Source organism: Helicoverpa zea, chromosome 14 (genome assembly GCF_022581195.2).
Source record: "Helicoverpa zea isolate HzStark_Cry1AcR chromosome 14, ilHelZeax1.1, whole genome shotgun sequence".
Lineage (NCBI taxonomy): Eukaryota > Metazoa > Arthropoda > Insecta > Lepidoptera > Noctuidae > Helicoverpa > Helicoverpa zea.
In genome coordinates this window covers 3,093,131-3,112,296 of record NC_061465.1, presented here as the reverse complement: position 1 = coordinate 3,112,296, position 19,166 = coordinate 3,093,131, and the positions used below count along the sequence as shown (strand labels likewise).

Genomic DNA, 19,166 nt, shown 5'->3' with positions numbered 1-19,166 from the left:
CTAAGAACGATGATCGGACAACTGCAAAAAGTTTGAATGCATTGGTGAAACCTATCGTTATATAGTGGCTTGCTACATCCTTATTTAAGATAGCATATTATATAGCATAAGATACTTAGGTGTTAGGTTACTTAATATTATTTACTGCGTTTTAGTGGTTTTAATTTTGAATAGTTTCGTTCATTCACAAATAAACCAACTACAACGTAAAATCTTAAGTGAGTGAACATTATCTGGACACTTTCTAAGGGCAATGCCTGAGATTCTTTGGAGAAACCAAACCTGTTTGGCTGAACTGGACGCGAAGTGTAATTCTGTAGTAAACCTCACTATTAGGTAATATGTGGTACTTATATGCATCAGATTCTCGTTGCGATTGCATAAATCGCTTATTTAATTAATTAATATATATATAATTATTAATTAATATTAATTAATAAAATGCCATAAACTTATTTAATTATTATTTAATAAAATGCTGTCTCAGTAGATGTTGTGTTTACGTGCATCCTTGCTAATCTCTTTTTAACGGCTGGATTAATTAAGAACCAATTTGGAATAAGTTGTGATAGATGGGACTTTGGATCCTTCACCTAGATCTTGACCTGCGTTACAAGTTGGAAGTTGGTATAAAACGCGTCAACAGATTTTTGTTTTCATTACCTACCTAGGTACCTATTCCGACACAGCCTTCAAAGTCGATGGAATGTCTTCTATTCCTGTTTAAGTAGGTCGTTAAGTATACCTACCTAGGACATAGCAAAGTTCAAAGTCTACTGGTATTTATCAACTACTCGGTCAGGCTGAATGTTAGCCTGGGTGATATTTACATAATATATTTTCCTGTAAAACTGAACTTTGTACTGAGCCTAGGTACCTACCTATACTTATTTCCTCATTCGCGATTTTCTGATGTCTCGTGTTCCAATAGCAACTGAATATTAATAGATTGGCAAACTATCATACATTATTAAAATAGGAAATAGGTAGCCAGGTAACTACAGCTCCGGTAGCTAAATAAAAAATGAAATTAAATCTTAAATGACCTATATTTCAGTACTTTTTGTATATGTCTCAAATTAATTTCAGATTTAAATTAGCGTGTCCTATTTAAATATGCGTCAAAAATAATTAGCCTGCATTTACCTGGGTAAATCACTTGAAATAAAATTTAGGTAAATAGGTAGGTACTTACCTACTATTTAGTAATCTGTGAATTCATACTTAATCACAATAAACTTTTATTTACCTACTCCGTAAAACATTGCAGTCATTGCGATAAATGGACAAATTATCAAGTTCAAAGTTTTCGTTTATTAACTCGCAGCGTTTAGTTTGCAATCAGTCGCAAACCGACCCCCGACAGTCGTTCACACGCCGCCGGCAAAATCGCGCGCAAACATGCACAATATGGCGCGAAAACTTCTCTTACGAGAAATTAAAAACTTAAAATGGCAAAGGAAATTGTCAACCAGTGCAGTGTTCAGGAAAGATGATTTTATTATAAAATCGACTGTTCCTGATATTGTTGTGCCCAAAACTAGGTTTATTGACCGTTTGTGGGAAGAGTCTGCTGGATATAAGAATCAGGTTGCACTAGTAAGTATTTTGCGCTATTTATTAAATTATTTGGCTTTCACCAAGTTTCCTTGGGCATGAAAAAAGCTAAATAGCTTTTTTAAAAAAAGGATTTTATAGTGATGTGCCCCATTCTTTTTTAGTCGAGTAATTTCACAATTTTTATATTGCATTTGTTATCAAACACCTTGAGTGTGGATTGTAAAAATCTTAACGTTATCGCGAGAAATGTTTGCACATAAAACACAGGTACTAAAATAAAGCTGAAAACTTCGCAATTGGACTTTGGACTCCAAAAATTTGCTCTGCGTATTTACAATTCATTTGGCGGGAACAAAACATCTTACTCATCAATTACTCGCCAATTGAGTTGAACTACCTATTTGGTCCGCTTTGGTATTTGTACCTACTAGTTACGTTACGTATGATTGTTTTATTATTTAACTGTTATTGGTTACTGCCTGAACGAAGCCGGTAGTTTCAATAAGAGTTTTCCCACATTTTTTTAGCTTACAATTTTATTTACAAAATCTCAAAATTAGGAAAATAAATAACGACAGTCGAAATTAAATGAATTTTCCAGGTAAAAAAAGTCCAGTGAAAAACCCTGACAGTTTTTCTACATCCATACTTAAAAAAATCTAAAAAAGAAGCCTGAGGATAGTCCAAAAATCCTAAGATTTCAACGTTGAATGAGATGAAATTAATTTCCTACTCAGTCCTAATAAATCAAAACTTGGTAAGGTTAAGTCCCCTGTCCCTTATTTCATCATTTTTCCAATTATATAGATTTTTATTGTTATTCAAACAATAACTAAATAAGACCAAATTGTTATTGCTCTAATTTATTATTGGAAAAAACTAATCAAATAATCTATGAGAAATGATATATTTCACCTTTGCACCAAAAATGCTGTTGACCAGTGTAATTACTACCCTAGGTACAAAGTTCTTACAAAGTAAAAACCCATTTTACCAAAAAAAGTTATGATAAAGTAGGTACCTAATGATAACATTTATTTTAAGGAAAATAGTTAAAGTAAACTGTAGACTTTGAGCTCTGGCAGATAAAAACTACAAGTAGGTACCTAGGTATTCTGTATTATCTCAAAGCAGGTTTACAAAAAGATTTGTAGTACCAAAGTCCAAAAATTATAAACTATCGGTTTTGTAACATTATCTGTCAGCTACAAAAACTACTAACAGTTACTACCTACCCATTTAAAGCTGATAGTAAAAATATGTTGTCAATTTTTTTACATGTTATAATATACTTACTTGCTCAAGGTCCCTGTCCATTAAGAGGACGAATTGGAATTTTTGGCGCCAAGGATCTTAATTTTTCTCAGTAAATACAAAACGGATCAAAATAAAACTTGGTTACCTGAAAGTTCATGATATAAACCTTATTTTGTTAGACGTCAAAACATGATTAGGTAACTTTTATAACAGAGAAAAATATATCAAACATACCTCTTTTTAAAAAGAGATTCACATATTATGGGCAAACGGGACCGATTTAAGCCTCTTAACTTTTTTAGTAGTTGAGTATATATATACTCTTTAAAATTGTAGAAGGATTTTTTATCAAATTATCATTTCAAAATAATAAAATTACAAAACTATTTTGTCGCTTACGACTTTGAGTTATAAGCTAGCGCGCGTATTGTTATCCTCGCCCCGCTCAGACGCTCCGACCCCTTTTGGCGCCTTAGATGCGCGTGCCGGTTATGGAATTATTGTTGACCAATTCGTCGCCTTAAAGTTAGACATACCTAGAGATTATTATTTAACCTATACTTACTTAGAAACAAACACATGTAGGTTTGTTATGACTATCTCGTTTAATTGTTTAGAATTCTATTTATCTCTTTATGTTATCGTTATTTATATTAACACAGATCCTCTTTTAACCATGTGTCCGATTAGATGTACCTCTTACCTCTAAGTATTTTTTTACATTTGTCAATTTTTGCTACCTCAACCGACAAATTGTTGAGTCCTACAGGCAATCACAGGTCAAGAATGTTTTTTTGCCAATGCCCAATATTTTGTATATTCCTAACAATGCCCAATTTGGTTAATAGTCATTGAGTAACCTGTTATAATGACGTTTATTAAGGTTATCGACATTAACTCTATTGTTTTGGTAAACGCAAATTAATTAATTAAGATTTAAATTACACTGAATGTCAACGTATTTTATTAATTTACTCATTTTATAAAAAGAAATTGACAGTCTTTTTCGGATTAAAATTGGTAATTCTTAGTCGATCATTTAGACCGGCACTGTTCTTTGCATAAGCCCAGATTACTGTATAGTTACCACATAAACATAAGTATGACATTTAAAAGAAAAAAAAATAGGTACCTATTCGTACCACAAAGTCCGTACCAACCTTATTGATGTCACCTATTAACCGCCGAATTCTTCGCCTAGTCTAGACACAACGCTAGAAGAACGAAACTTTAAATATATTCTGGACTTTGAACCGGATAGCAATAAAGTTTAAAATAAAACAACAGCTGTGCTGATCCAGACTTTGATCTGATTGGTCTATTTCTCATATACAAAGACGTAATATCTCCACTACCTCCCATTAGTTTACTTATAGACATAGAATTTTGTCATTAGCTCCTTACAAGTAACGTCAAATTCTTATCTCAAACAACAGATAGAATATTAAAACGGCCGCAAGTGCACCTATTTCCATAAATCTCGAACCTCACTCTTCATTACTGGTCATGATCTTATAATTGAATGGGCATTTAGAGCAAATGGTTCAATGAACTGAAAGCGGTACGCGTTTATACAATGTTTGATTACAGTCTCTAGATAGTAACAGTATTGTACTAGATGTAATAGATATGAGTAATCCCTTTTAAGTATTTAAGTTATGGTTTTCTAAGAGGCTTTAGTCCACTTCTCATATTTTTGTTATTTTTTCCAATTAATTTTTATTTCCTTCAATTTTAGTTCAAAGGTCCTTTCTTGGAAAATTGATACCTACTTAGGTATACCAAGAACAAGAACTATATTATGGTCTAAAGCTGTAGTACTGATTTTCACGTACCTACCTATTTGGCGGTAAGCTAAAGTACGCTTACAGAGCCCTTGCACTATGTGTTCATTCATTCAATCATTATTTCGATAAAAGACGAGCCCTTGTCTAATTCAGCAAATCATACTGCACCGAATCGTTTCCACGGTCGCCATTGACGTAAACCGTTAAAATAGATATTTTGAACCAATTTGCGAGATTTGCACGTGCTTTCAGTCCGAGGTTCCGAACCAAGGTTTTTGTCCTTACCTACTAATATATGCAAAAGACGGTTTGTCACGGTAAAATTGCTGAACCGGTGGACAAGTAAAGCCTAGTTGAATTTGATACGGTCTTTTTGTAGGTTCCCCGGCGACTGTTTATCCGGATACAAAATGTAGAAATACCGGTGAATGCAGACAAGTAGTACATCCAACAAGTGTGTACAACTGGGTTGAGGACGCCAGGCATCCGGTAGACTAGAAGCCGTCCCCAGCATAGTTGGGAAAAGGCTCGGGATAAGTCAAGATATACAGGTTAACAAGCTTACTGGTCAATGGTCTTTTCTTTAGAGGCGGACACAATCTTACTTAAAACAATAAGCTCGTTCTACTGATTAAATAATAACAACTATTGTTCTGTTACTGATAATGTAGTGTATTAAGGACTTTATATCCTTATCACAATTTATTTCCTGTTAGATATTTGATACTGGCTTTTATTTCTAAGGAAAACTGAATCCCGATGTGATCAGTGGTTAAAGTAGATAGAGTCCAGTATAAATAGGGTCCCGCTATGGGTGCAGCGTGAGGAAGTGTCAAACTCTTACTGACTAAAACCCGTCATATTTCTTCTTAAGCCCTCGCGGTAACTCTTTCGAACAATCCCGCAGTATCGGTAGGACTTACTTCGGAATTCGGAAATGATTATAATACCACATTAACATCTAAATAGTCAAATGACCCATAGCCGTGAATAATAATGAGATTTGTCAATATTGATCGACCTCTATGTTAGAAAACCTCGGAAGTTACTTCAAGTTAATGAATAGGCATGGTGACATAATATAATAATTATGTTAAATGATCGTTGTGATCATTTATCAACACTAGATAATGCATAACCTTTTTCAAATAAATACATTAAAATCTAAACAGTAAAAAATCGTCATTTGTGCAAATAATACCGCACTTGAAATAAAATAATGGTTGAAAACTTTAATGACAATATTGCCATTGAAATACACAGACTCTGACTTAATAACCAGTTTAAAGAAAACTAGTTTGACTAAATATGTTCTGTTTGTTTTAAGGTCAGTAAGATTCTTTACAAAGACATACGTTATGAAGGCTTTTGAAGTGCTAATTACTATACAGATGATATTATTTGCAAGCTATTTTGGCCTATATGACATTATTTTAAAGTCAAAATCTGACTGAACGTTCAATTAACATTACAGTTTGCTATTTTGATTTTGATAAACGAGCATGGAAGGTCTGTTAAGCCGGCAGTTATCAGGTGTATCACGTTGTCTTCCTTCACACACATCGTCTACATACATCAGTCAGATCCATTTTAAGGCATTATAAATCTTTCCACTTCACCTTAATTGACTCTTACCTTCTTCGTATCCCCAGATTATCCTGCTAATATCAATCTGTTAGACATCGTTTTCCTTGCTTATGTACTGGGAGTTGACCTCCCTCCGCAAAATCAAGAATTGTTTATTCTTATATATCTCTTTTCAAACGTCACTAAAATATTATAGCTCTCAAATAATTCACCAACAGCCTCCTATATGTTTTTTGTGAGAAAATGTGTGATGGCTAGGTTTTTTGTTATTTGTTTTTGTAACCATCTTTAATCCAAAATGTTCTACACGTGTATATAAATCAATTGATACCTATTAAGGTTCTATGAGGTATTTTGGTAAACAAATTGGAACAGTCAACAATCAACGACTCTGATTTATGATGTCAACCCACTTATTATGCACTAACCTACAATAGACTTTGATCGACACGGTCAAGGATTTCTAGTACAATGTTTTGTTTTTAGTCTAAATGGCTCCAATGTCCAATGATTTGAATGAATTTCGGCAAAAAGTTTGAGCAATGACCTGTATTAGGACATAGGTAAAGACAGAATAGTAAATGATTATAAATTAGTTGATGAATCAATCAAATTAATGTTAGGTGATCTTCACACTGCCCCGCATCATGCTGCATCTTGCGTGTCGACGCACCTACGCGCGTTTCTACGGGAGTGCAGATCTGCATCATCGTGCGGGTTTTTTACGCACTCACGCGCGTAGGTGCGTTTTGTAGATTCACGCACGGCGGCTCTCATCGAGATCCATTTTCAAATATACACGTCACACCCATTCAAAATCACGCGCGGCACTGCGGGATTCGGTGTGCCATACCTTGCGTCTCGCCCCGCACCTACGCGCGGGGGTGCATGTTTCTCCGCGTGTATGCGCGTGATCCGCATGAACGCGCGTGGATGCATTTTCAGTGTGTTGTACTATGCGTGTTTTCCATACAAACGGAGATATTTACAAGCAACGGAAAAAAAAACGCATCCACGCGCTACGCTGCATCATGCGGGGCAGTGTGATAATCGCCTTAGATCCAATATTCGATGAACTAGTACGATCTCAAGAGAAGACTCGAAACCTCACAAATGTTTGTATGAAACATGCTCATTGAGCGTACACTCAGTGCGCATGTACTCACTTTACAGCTAGCATGCTGAATTAATAAGAAGTGATGGTCTTTCTAAACTATGAATGAACGCAAGTGTCAACGAGTCTGTTTTTCCTTTTTTGTAGGTCTAAGACCTTTGAACGTTCATGAGGAAGTGGATTTCGGGTCCCCTCGTCTTGTAGTGCCCCCTTGTTAGCGTGAGACTTTAGGCAAGTGCTCATAGTTCCCAATGGTGAATGGTCCAATGGTACAATGGATAAGCGGGCCCTAAGTGTCGATTAGTTTCAACAAACCAGAAATATATTAGTTTTGGTAGTTCAAGATTAAACAGAAGCAGTGCAGAAGACTGCTTGTAATCTAGAAACAGTTTGCAACAACGTAAACAATTCCATAGATCCGCTTACTGAATCATCTAAAGAGTTAATTAGCTTCCGATATGAAGAGATATGTTTATCTGGGTTGCACACTCCAGACGATTAATTGCACTTTGTCACGCTATCGGAAGATAACATTGAATGTCAATAGCTGGTGGCTAAGGTGAGCGATCATTGAGCAATTATCATAATGCTATGAATAGAAACAGGATTCACACGTGATATGATATTTGTGATTTTCCTTTGACTTCTCTCTGTTTAGATTTTGTCCAGAATAGTCTTTGAAGTCGATTGGACTTTGTCTAATTTAGCATTGATTCACATAATAATACGTGTTACTAGAAGAACTCGTTTAAGAGATTAGGTAAAACACTCGCTCGGGGAAGTACCAAACTACCAACTTCCCATATCGCATCATTGATCCAAGTATAATTACCGTTACGGTAGATATTGCAAAATTCTATTTTGTCTGGAACAAGTTAATCGACTTTTGAATGCTGTCTGAATGATAACTATCGAGTAATCTGTGGTAGAAATGATGGTTTTAGTTCAGCATTTTCTAGTGGTCCCAAAAGATTGAAACATTAGTTTTGGCACTAATACTGTCTAAAATATTAGCTCGAATCATTGTCTAAACAATAACGTATGAACAAAGTAATTGTTCGATGCAATCATCGACGCCGGCGCAGTTTGTTATTTCACTGGTTATATCACTTTCTTCCTCGTATTCATGATATGACTAATCAGTATTTTCTTTACCCTTCGTAATTGTTGAAGAAGAAATATTCAGCATAGTTGTGGAAAGGTCATTATCTAGATGTTGGTGGTGAATATATTACCCTTCATGCGTTACTGAACCTTGACAAAAATCCTCTAGAATAATCTAAAATTAAATAGGCTTATCTTATAATCATGTAAATGGACTTATCTTCATAATTAGCTCATCATAATGACTTGAGTGATTCGCTAAACTTAAATGTCTTCAATCTGTACCTCGGGTGATTCGACTTTTACAGCTGTTAATCAGTTTATATTTATTGTGATTAGTTAATCATTATTTAGACTGCAAGCCGACCCCAACATAGTTGGGAAAAGGCCTAGGAGATAATAGGTAATGAGTTAGTCGTTATATGATATCGAAAGATATTCAGGATGGCTTGGAAAATATCCACCATCTTGTGCAAAACATCATGTCTATTCACTTCATCAGTCTCAATTATTAAATCTTTCCTTCTTCCAGGAAAGTGCAGAAACAAAGAAGACGTACACATACTCCCAATTAGAAAAGAATACATCAGCTTTCGCGACTTCTTTGATCAAGAAGTTCGGTTTGAAGCCAGGAGATGTCGTGGCAGTCATGTTACCAAACTGCCCCGAATTTCCCGTAGTGGCCTTCGGGAGTCTACAAGCAGGATGTGTGCTGACAACTGTCAACCCTATTTATAAGGAGTGTGAGTATATTTTGGGTTGTTATCGGTTTGAGAGGGGAAGAACTGGATTTCTTTTGTAAATTGCTCCTTATTGTAGAGGTAATAATAATAATTTTGTTTTGGTAGTAGCAATAGTTACTCGTCGGTCAATGTTTTTTTTTTTGATAATTTCATGCAGAAATGTAACTTGCAGTAATGAAGAACATTTAAATGCAAACGTACATGAATTAACATAAAATTATACAACTACATACATACTTAACATTGAAGAATTGCTGTCGAATGTTATAATAAATGCAAGTTATTGATAGCACCGGCACATTTCATTGTGTCTACATTAATTTTGATATTGGTCATGAACTCAAACGAATTCTATGACAGTAGTGGACATTTTATAAATTTTCTGGGCTTATTGGGCTTTTGACAGCCGCTCAAAAATTGCCATCGCGGACGGTATTTCACGTCCACACGGCGGGGTATTGGTAAAGTTTTCAACTAGCAATAATCGCACCTCGGATTAACCTCATTGGTTACGATATTGCCTCTGCGCAAAGTTGATCCAGGGAACATTTAGACCGAGCGTCATCAAAACGATGTAACGAAACCATAGCGCGATCTAACTCGATCCCAACGCCATCTATCGAGGCGTGGTGTAAACTTATTCATGTACTTGTGTTGTACTTTTCATACAGTTTTGAGTTTTTTTTTATTATTCTTTTATTAAGCAATTTGTAGAATAAAATATTTTTACCAAGATACATTTTGTATAAATCCTAAAAAACAGGTCTGAGTAATTTATTGAAACATTTAACCTTTAAAATGTTAAATGTATGGGACAAAGGTTGGTTATATCTGGCCAAGATAATAATACCTATAAGTACCTAAATAGATATTATGCCAGGTGCATAAGAGTCACTAGCAAAACTGCATAATCATAATAACATAGCAAAAATCGGTTTACGATGTCTTACAATTTCGGCCTTGTTTGATCGAGCGATTATATAGTAACTCACTGTTATGTTTTTTTTTGTTTATCTGTGATGAGATCACCTTTTTGGCAGTTTCATTGTAAAATGTCGCTAAAATTAATCCTTGAAAAACCGCGTAAAATATCCATTTGGTTTTTATGAAGGTTTTACATTACACAAACAGTTTTTATTATGCAAACTAATTGTACTGTAGGTGTGCTCAAAAAACGAAATAAAAAAATACTTCATAGTGAGACTCAAAAAATTACAAAAAATCAACAATGTATGTAGGTATTTCATGGTAGCAATTTTGCATTTGTAATTTTCAGCGACAGATTTTTTTTAAAAATTTATTGCTTCCGAAACTAATAGTGTGTGTGTAATTTTACTTGTACCTATAGGGACTACAGGAACCCATAAACACCCTGTATTACATGTTTACGATAAAAAAATTAGATAGGGAAATAATACTAAAATGCTTATAAAGAATGAAATAATTTGTTCTAGTACTGTGGTATTTCGGTCTGAACACCCCCTTGCTTTGTTGTTGCGTTATAATCGACTGGCACAAAATAAATACGTGGGCACAGGTGTATTTCTATGTGAATTTTCATAGGTAATAAAGTACTTATTTACTATCTATACATACACAAACACATAAGGTATCTAAGCAAAATTTTGCAATTCATGCAGATAAAGAACATAGCGTACCTATTTATTTTATTTAGATAGGTTTGGTTAGTTCTTATGTGCATAAATATATTTTTACATAATTGTGCTGAAAGAAAGACCTCGAACTTTGTATTTAGAATAAAGAAGTCAAATATTATATGAAGCATTCTTCAATATAAATAGGGTCGTTTAGGCCTAATGGATTCTCTTCAGTTAGTTTTTCTACTGACTTCTAGACTTAATTTAGAATAGACTTTTGTCATCTAGAATTTAACGACTTTATTTGAGGTGCTAAAACATCAAATAACATATCGCCGTGAGTGCAATGTCAGACTTTTACTGACTAAAATTCACCATGTTCCTTCTTGAGCCATCTGTCTATCAGGGCTGGGGTAACAGCCAACAATCCCGCAGTTCCAACAATTACCAAATTCAACCGATTTATCAATTTCTGCTTTCTTACTTCCCTATCAAATTATCATTAATTTCGTTCTAATGATATCTAATAAATATGCAGGACCACAACATGGGTATTACGATAAGCAAGTCGTAAATATATCACATGTTATCTTTCGAAGTTGATAGATATTTAGGTAGTCATGGTTAGAGCTGAGGAACATGTTTTTCTGCTAGCTAAATAGGTATTAACTTTCCTAGATAGTTGATAAGTTACCTAGAAAAGCAGGAGAGCTGAATAATTAGGTAATTGAAACTGACCAAAAAATATAAATTGTGATATACAGGGTATATATACTAATGCTGCTGCCAATGAATACTTACCTCCCCACTCACGAGACATTTAATGGTTACTTAAGCCATTCCTTAGAGAAGGATTTGTATGACATTCCGTCACTAAGGAGTGACTTAAGTAATCATTAAATGTCTCTGAGTGGGGAGGTTAGTCATTAGTATAATTTGTCATTAGAGAAAATCAAAAAGAAATTAACTGTTAGAGATGTTTATGATAAAAAAAGTCTTGCATATTTTGTTGGTAGTAGTAGTATGGTTGTTGTACAACATATTTATGTTCTTTCAGAAAAGTTTGTCCCGTCTGTAAATTACCTCAAGACTTCATTCAAGATTCAAAATAAGCGACGTCTCATGGCGCTAAAGATTATAAAATACTTTCGCCACAGAACGATGACGATAAAATAAAAAGAGATCAAACTCCACATTGATAACTATCACATACTTAAGTTTTGCCCCTAAGATAAGATTATTTTCTTTATTATCTCAGACATTTATTGCATATTATGAAAAATTCGCTGTCGTACGACAACAGGGACTGATAACAGTTGGCAAAGCCTAACAAAACTAATTGATAAGAATTGTCATGTCTATTGTGAAACGACTGTTATTGAGCGGTTGAAGTTGATTTTTCAGTGTCGTTTATATATTATATTGCCGCTGGAATAAAATATAAGGGATAAGGATACAAGGTTGCCAATTTTAGAAATTAAAATGACTAGATACAAAACAGGATTTTGATATAATCGGATCTGCAATTTGCAATGATTTTCAAAATAAAGTAGAAGCTTTTGCTGACAGGCCTAAATGGATTAAAGATATTGATAAAATTTGCATGGATCATATCATTAATGCTGATTTGGAATTAGAAGGCACGATAAAAGAGCATAAAAATGTTCAGTGTATAAGAATGACAAATGAGCATCAGCCAGATGGTGATAAAATTCATGCATATGGTGATATTTCCTTGAAAGTAACGATCATAAAGTAGGATTTAGATTAAATTACAAAGGTAATAAATAGATTTAAAGCTGTTTTTGTGATACACTGACATCATTGTACGATAAGTAATATCGGAACTTTGGGTGTGGTTATAGCAATCACACCTACATTAGGTAAGGTATTTAAACCTGACCTAGGTTTAACTAGGACTGTGGAAAGACTCGTTCTTACTCCTTCTTACTCATTCATAATTAAGTAAAGGCTGACCACAAATTAATTATGCCAATGGCGCTGACACGTTTTAACTAAGAGTGAATATGTTTTCTACAGTTAATATAAATTGGTATTTTTATTTGAAACAATGTAACTGCTAAAGTGTACAAAAAAATGGAAATCTCAATTTATTCATAAAACAATAGGCAGTTGTCGACAATGTCATTCTGTTCTTTCAATTATTTAAATTAACTTGAGGCTATTTACATATCTTCTAATACATATTATTCCATTGTTACAGTCGAACTAGCCCATCAAGTAAGCATCACGGAGCCAAAAGTCTTCGTCACATTACCAGAATGCTACGATACAGTAACAAAATCTTTAAACGCAGCTAAAATCAAAGCCAAAATAATCCTAGTAGACAGTCCTAACAAACCAGTTCCTGATGGTGTCTCAAGATACACAGAAGTAGCTGAATCGGGTGAAGCTGATTACAAACTACTGGATAAAATAGAAAGGAAAGGAAATGATATTGCTTGCATACCATTTTCAAGTGGTACCACTGGATTGCCTAAAGGCGTGGAGATAACTTATGATAATATATTGGCTGGAATGGAGATGATGTCTCAGAAAGAGAACTCTTTCCCGACCCTCGCAAATGGTAAGGTTTTGAGCCATCTTATGACACCTAACGCTTGGACTATAGAAAGTCTTCGATTCCTTAGTTGTTGCATTTATGTATTTTGGTTGTGAGCGTGTGACTTAACTCATGTGAACTATTGGTATAATAAAAAGCAAAAAAAAAAAACTATTTTTAGGTGCATCGGCCTAGAAGTCGGTGTCTAATGGATGTTACTAAGTTAATTTTGCCACCGACTTCTAGGCCGATGCACCTAAAAATAGTTTTTTTTTTTTGCTTTTTAGTGTTTTGGGAAGTCGGTTTAATTTTTTTGTAAAAAAGTTTTTTATTTAAAGCTTTTCAGTGATACGAATAGTTGTCACTATCCATACAAGTGAGAAGTTCTCATCAATACAAAGAATATAAGTCCAAATACGAGGTATTTTACATATTCAGTTGTCGAGTTCCCTCGACTTACTTTCTCTGGTCTCCATCATCAGGTCAGCTCCAAACCTTCACTGTTGCAAAGGTCTTGTCAATACAAATAATTTAAGCCCAAACACGAGGTAGTTTACATATTCAGTTGTCGAGTTCCCTCGACCCTCTCTGGTTTCCTCATCAGATCAGCTCCAAATCTTCACAGTTGAATAGTGCTTTTAGGCGTACACCTGAGTGTCAAGTTTTTACCCTATGTATGCCTACAACTTTCGAAGGTTGCCCTCGATTTCTCAGGGTTTCCATCATCAGATCCTGACCTGATGACTATGGGACCAACTGGCAGCTATTCCGAGTCGAACAAAAAAAGAATCACGTAAATCGGTCTATAAACCTCGGAGTAATCGATGTACATACATAGAAAAAAAAAAAAAAAAAACATACCGGCCGAATTGATAACCTCCTCCTTTTTGGGAAGTCGGTTAAAAATAAAATATTTTTTCCAGATAATTACCAAGATATTCTCCCAGCATTCCTGCCATTCTTCCACATTTACGGTCTCGTCATTGGTCTGCTTGGGCATCTGTCCAAAGGCTGCAAATTGGTTACTATGTCCAAATTCTCTGCTAGCATGTATCTGGACATCTTGAAGACACAGAAGACTACCTTGCTTTATATCGTTCCCCCTGTTGGTAAGTACATAGTTATATTCCATCGAACTCTTTTTTATTTTTTTCCATATAATTATGAAGTGGTTTTAAATCAGTACGTCAGTACTTTGTATCTTGCTGCCCCATTGGTCTTGGCTCCATTGTTATTATTTTGCATCTTTTAATAAATATAAATCTCTACTGGAAAAATATCGTTGATGTCATTAGAAACTAGGGCATTTTAAAATTTGCCTTGATGGAAACCTCGCCACATCTTGAAGCTGGACCAGTTAACTTAGTACTTCATTTTCTTGTCTTTCCAGCTATTCTGTTGGGCAAACATCCAGACGTGAATGAAGGGCATTACCGTCATGTGAGGCATATCATCTGTGGTGCCGCACCTTTGGCTGCATCCGATGTTGAAGCTATTTTACAAAAGAGTAAAGTAAGTTCACTAACATGAATATTATTTCGCTGTCAAGTTTAACATGCATTTCAATAATCCAAGCTTTAAGGTATCTTTTCCGTACAATCGTACCCGTTGAAAAGTTTTTTTTAAACAACCCACAAAAGCAGATTGAGTTGTTTTAAAAAAACTTTTAATTCAGAATCTTAAATCATCAAAGCTTAAATTCGCTGTCCGTCATACTTTGCTACATCTAATTGCTTGTTAAAGGAAAATACGTCATAAATACCAAATAGGTACGCTCTTGTCCCAGATATTTAAATCAAGAGCCATCAACTTTAACTATGAAGACATGCTCGTTACTATAATAAGATAGGGCAATGGGTACGTCCTTGTCCTAAAGGCCATGTCATAATAGGTCTGATATGGCAAATGACATGTTATTAACAGGATGTTTTGTACGATTAATAGTTTCTTGCCCACAATTATATAGAACAGTTTCCTTGATGATACTGCATTTAGTAAAATTTTGAGATGCGACATTGTTAGAGTTGTTAGACTTGCTATTTATTGTGAAATTTCCTAAACATGCCCAGTACATATTAGGAATTCGATGCTTTGGGAAAGAATGCACATCGTCGATGAGATCCCGACGAATTCAGTCAAACCAAGCTCCCAAAATTTTGTACAACATATTTGTAATTTTAATGTTTACTCACTTCCAGCGAGCCATCGAATTCAATCAAGGCTTCGGTATGACGGAGACCACGTCACTCGCTACATCCACCTTTAAAGGCACTAAGAATGTAGACTTCAATGCTTGTGGAGTACCCATGGCTAATGTTGAGCTGAAGTTTGCTGATCCCATCACTGGTGAAGCCGTGCCAATTGGACAGGTAAGATGGGAAAAATCAAATAATCATAAAATTACTTGTAGTAAAATTATAGAAGGAAAGTGTAGTATGTAAAGATCTCGTTATTACCTTAAGTAAGGTATTGTCTGAGAATGTTATGATTGTTTCGGACATGTTCCGTTCTTCTTATTGCTAAACCTACAAAAGATGACATTATGAAGGTAAAAATGGACACTGCCACTCCCAAAGAAGCAGTACCTATCTTAAAATATATTTTTATACTTTTTTTCATGGATCCATATTTTTGGGTAAATGCCCATCTACCCCAAAAGCTTTCGCGTTTATAATATCACAATTAATTTAAAATTTCTGTTGCTTCTAGTCCGGCGAAATGTACATCAGGAGTCCTACAATAATGAAGGGTTACCATAAGAACCCCAAAGCTACCGAGGAGTCTATGACCAAAGACGGCTTCTTCAAGACTGGTGACTTGGGCTACTACAAGCCTGGCTCCGGCTTATATATTACTGATAGGATTAAGGAATTAATTAAGGTAAGTTTACGCATTTCTTAAGTACTGTCTATCAGATCATTCAGTTCTGCAAATTTATTGGAATTGTAATTTTACTCACGAGTCAGTTTATCTGATTTAATTTTGCTGCCTGACACTCTTGCTGGCTTATTATTTTTACGACAGATTTCCATTTTCGAGTTTGGTTTTACTATTTCAACAGTTACATTTTTTGAAGACTAGACCTCACAATAATTTATCTTTGTTTTCAGGTAAAAGGAATGCAAGTCGCACCAGCGGAATTAGAAAGCCTCTTAAGATCTCATCCAGCAGTGCAAGACGCAGCCGTCATTGGTGTTCCTCATCAATTCTATGGCGAGGCTCCTAAAGCCTTCATCATCAGGAAGAATGGCTTGAAGATCACTGAAGAAGAACTTCAAGACTTTGTGGCTAGTAAAGTAGCAGTTTACAAGAAAATAGAAGAAGTTATGTTCGTTGATGACATTCCTAAAACGGCGTCGGGCAAAATTTTGAGGAAAGAATTGAAGAAAATGTACGCGTAATAGTGAGAAAACAAATGCTAGCTGCTCTTCGTAGGTATGATTTAGATAACGTGATTAGCAGATAGAGTTGTTATTTCAAATACACCTTGGTGTGATCTTATGAAAGTTTTAACCACAGACTGAATTCGCTTAGGTGTAAGATTTTGATGTGGACAATTAATCTTTCTTATGACTGTATGCAAAATCTTGGGTGATTTCTTCTAAGGAAAAAATCACTTAGCTTGACCGGAGTGAATTGAAGAGACTGCGTAAGGAGAATTAAAATGGGTATGATTTAAGCTGTCACCAATTTAATTCATTTTGTGTTTCTTAAATAATAGGGTTTGCCCTCAAAATAGTAGATTTGTCTCCAAATGTAGTCACCAAACAATATAAAATCATTTCCACAATAAATTACCGAAAATCATGGAGATATGGGGTCAAGTACCAAATAAATGATTTTGTATGTATTATAATAGGTTTGTCCTAATAGTATTTAAGCAAACTAATTTAAAGAGATCACCAATAAATCATATATTATATCACTAGAAAATTTCATGAAGGTCTAAAAATGTAGGGTGGTCGTCATCATCATTTCAACCAAAAGAGTCTACTACTTAACTGGCCATGTGCCTCCCCCCAAGGGCTTTAGTTTCCACAGGTAGTATAAATATATTTAAATTAAATTTCTAGCTGAATAGTAAATAAAACAATTAATCAAAGTCAAAATAATCAATATTTATTGTTAAAAATCTCACTGCCCGCGCCCCGCATCGTATGATCGTACCTACAACCAACCTACAACCCATTCGTTGAGGCCCGAAAGCGCGCCAATTTGTCTCCCTTCCCTTCCTCTTCCCTTTGAACATATTTTTATTAAAATTATAAACTGATGTATTAAATTGGTAACGAATACATTATTTTAATAACTGAACGAAATAAAATGTAACTACTGTATTGGTGACAAAATAACAAATAAAAAGGAGTCGCAGTCAGGGATCGATTAATCGATTTATTTGGTGACAGATCTACCATTTTGAGCACCAAGCTATTATTTAAGTAATAAAACTATTATTATAAGAACGAAGTTTATATTCATGTAATGCACTACAATTTTATTGGTAATCCATCTCATATTTTACACATTATATTAACAATAATTTGCTAATTCATACCTGGGAACACTCTTTGTTTATCTGAGAACGAAAATATTTCGTGGCGATAGATCTATTTATTAGGTGATACAACTTGATGACAAATATAAATTTTGGTGACAAAAAATATAGTTCCCAATTGAAATTAATCCTGTTATAGACGAAGAGTTGTAGCATTACTGTTACTTAGGTTTAACCAAATGGGACGTTGTTAAGAAATTGTTGAATAGTTTTGTACAGTTTTTAATATTAAGGGGCCATCGAAATATTGTAAATTACTTCTGATACCTTCCTTGTTTATCTCGAGTTTAGAAGCGTGATCAACTTTTCTGTTTTTTCTTTTGTTTAAATGACACGATTTCTCGATGGCCTCATCTTGTAAATAATTTAATTTACTCTAGTGTAGGTTCGTAGTTAAGAGAAAAAATTGGAATACGTAACTTGTTCAACTAGATGTTTCCTATATTCTACTGAACTGATTAGGTGATATCCGTCACTAAAGCATTTAATTCATCGCTGGTAAGTTGCAAAAAAAAACTTGAATAAAATTCGGTATTTTATACTTGTTACCTTGTTCCATTTGTCAAAAAGTTCCTTAAAAGCTGTGCTATATTTGTTTAAAAACATAATTATCTGAAATTGTGCCTTATGTATATGTTTAAAGAAAGTATATTATCGATATTGATAATGTGGGTAGGTGCAAAGTACTTTTAAGCTAATTATTTTTATATAACTGTAGTTAAAAAGAAATAAAATATTTTTTTAATAATCAGTTTTGTTTTATTTTCCTTAAGAATCTACTCATCTCCCAACGTCCCCAGAAGCCTCTAGAGGTGTGGTCACCTCGATTCTGTTATTAACTGATGTGCGGGAAATCTTAAATCAAATTTTCGTAATTTTCAAATCGCATCTACAAAGCTGCAGCTTTCGACCTTGTCGCCACTATTTAGAGAACATAAGGTAAACTACAAAGTCTAAACAGGTTTTAACATACTAAGATCAACTAATAATATAAAGTGATATTTTGTATGTACTTCTCTCAGTGAGCAACCTTGACATTGATATCGCTTAACTACTCATATGCATTAATAGAAACCGGAGGTTCAAACCGAGCAGATAACTGGAACTATAGGTACAATAAATAAAAAATAATGAGGTGATTTGCCTTCTATCGAACTTTGACCAGAACTATTGACGTCAGAGATAAATGTGCGGTGGTTAATGGCCGGTGTTAAGGCACATTTCGGCGATAACAATATTTTGTCAAAACAAAAACAAAATCCAAGCGGTGAGCCAACCAGTTAAGCAGCGCCATCTAG

General features: G+C 34.6%; 1 protein-coding gene and 1 non-coding gene across 2 annotated transcripts; one reads left to right on the top strand and one right to left on the bottom strand.

Annotated features, from left to right (window-relative positions):
• Positions 1-1,349: 1,349 nt before the first annotated feature.
• Positions 1,350-18,616, top strand: LOC124636514 (4-coumarate--CoA ligase 2-like). The gene is made up of 9 exons (XM_047172630.1): positions 1,350-1,599; positions 8,942-9,152; positions 12,975-13,337; positions 14,237-14,422; positions 14,704-14,825; positions 15,512-15,682; positions 16,023-16,193; positions 16,424-16,977; positions 17,992-18,616. The coding sequence occupies exons 1-8, from the start codon at positions 1,402-1,404 to the stop codon at positions 16,712-16,714; spliced, it is 1,713 nt and encodes a 570-aa protein (XP_047028586.1). The 5' UTR covers positions 1,350-1,401; the 3' UTR covers positions 16,715-16,977; positions 17,992-18,616.
• Positions 9,548-9,687, bottom strand: LOC124636708. Its single transcript, XR_006985145.1, has one exon. It is a non-coding gene; the product is annotated as a U4 spliceosomal RNA (small nuclear RNA).
• Positions 18,617-19,166: the final 550 nt, after the last annotated feature.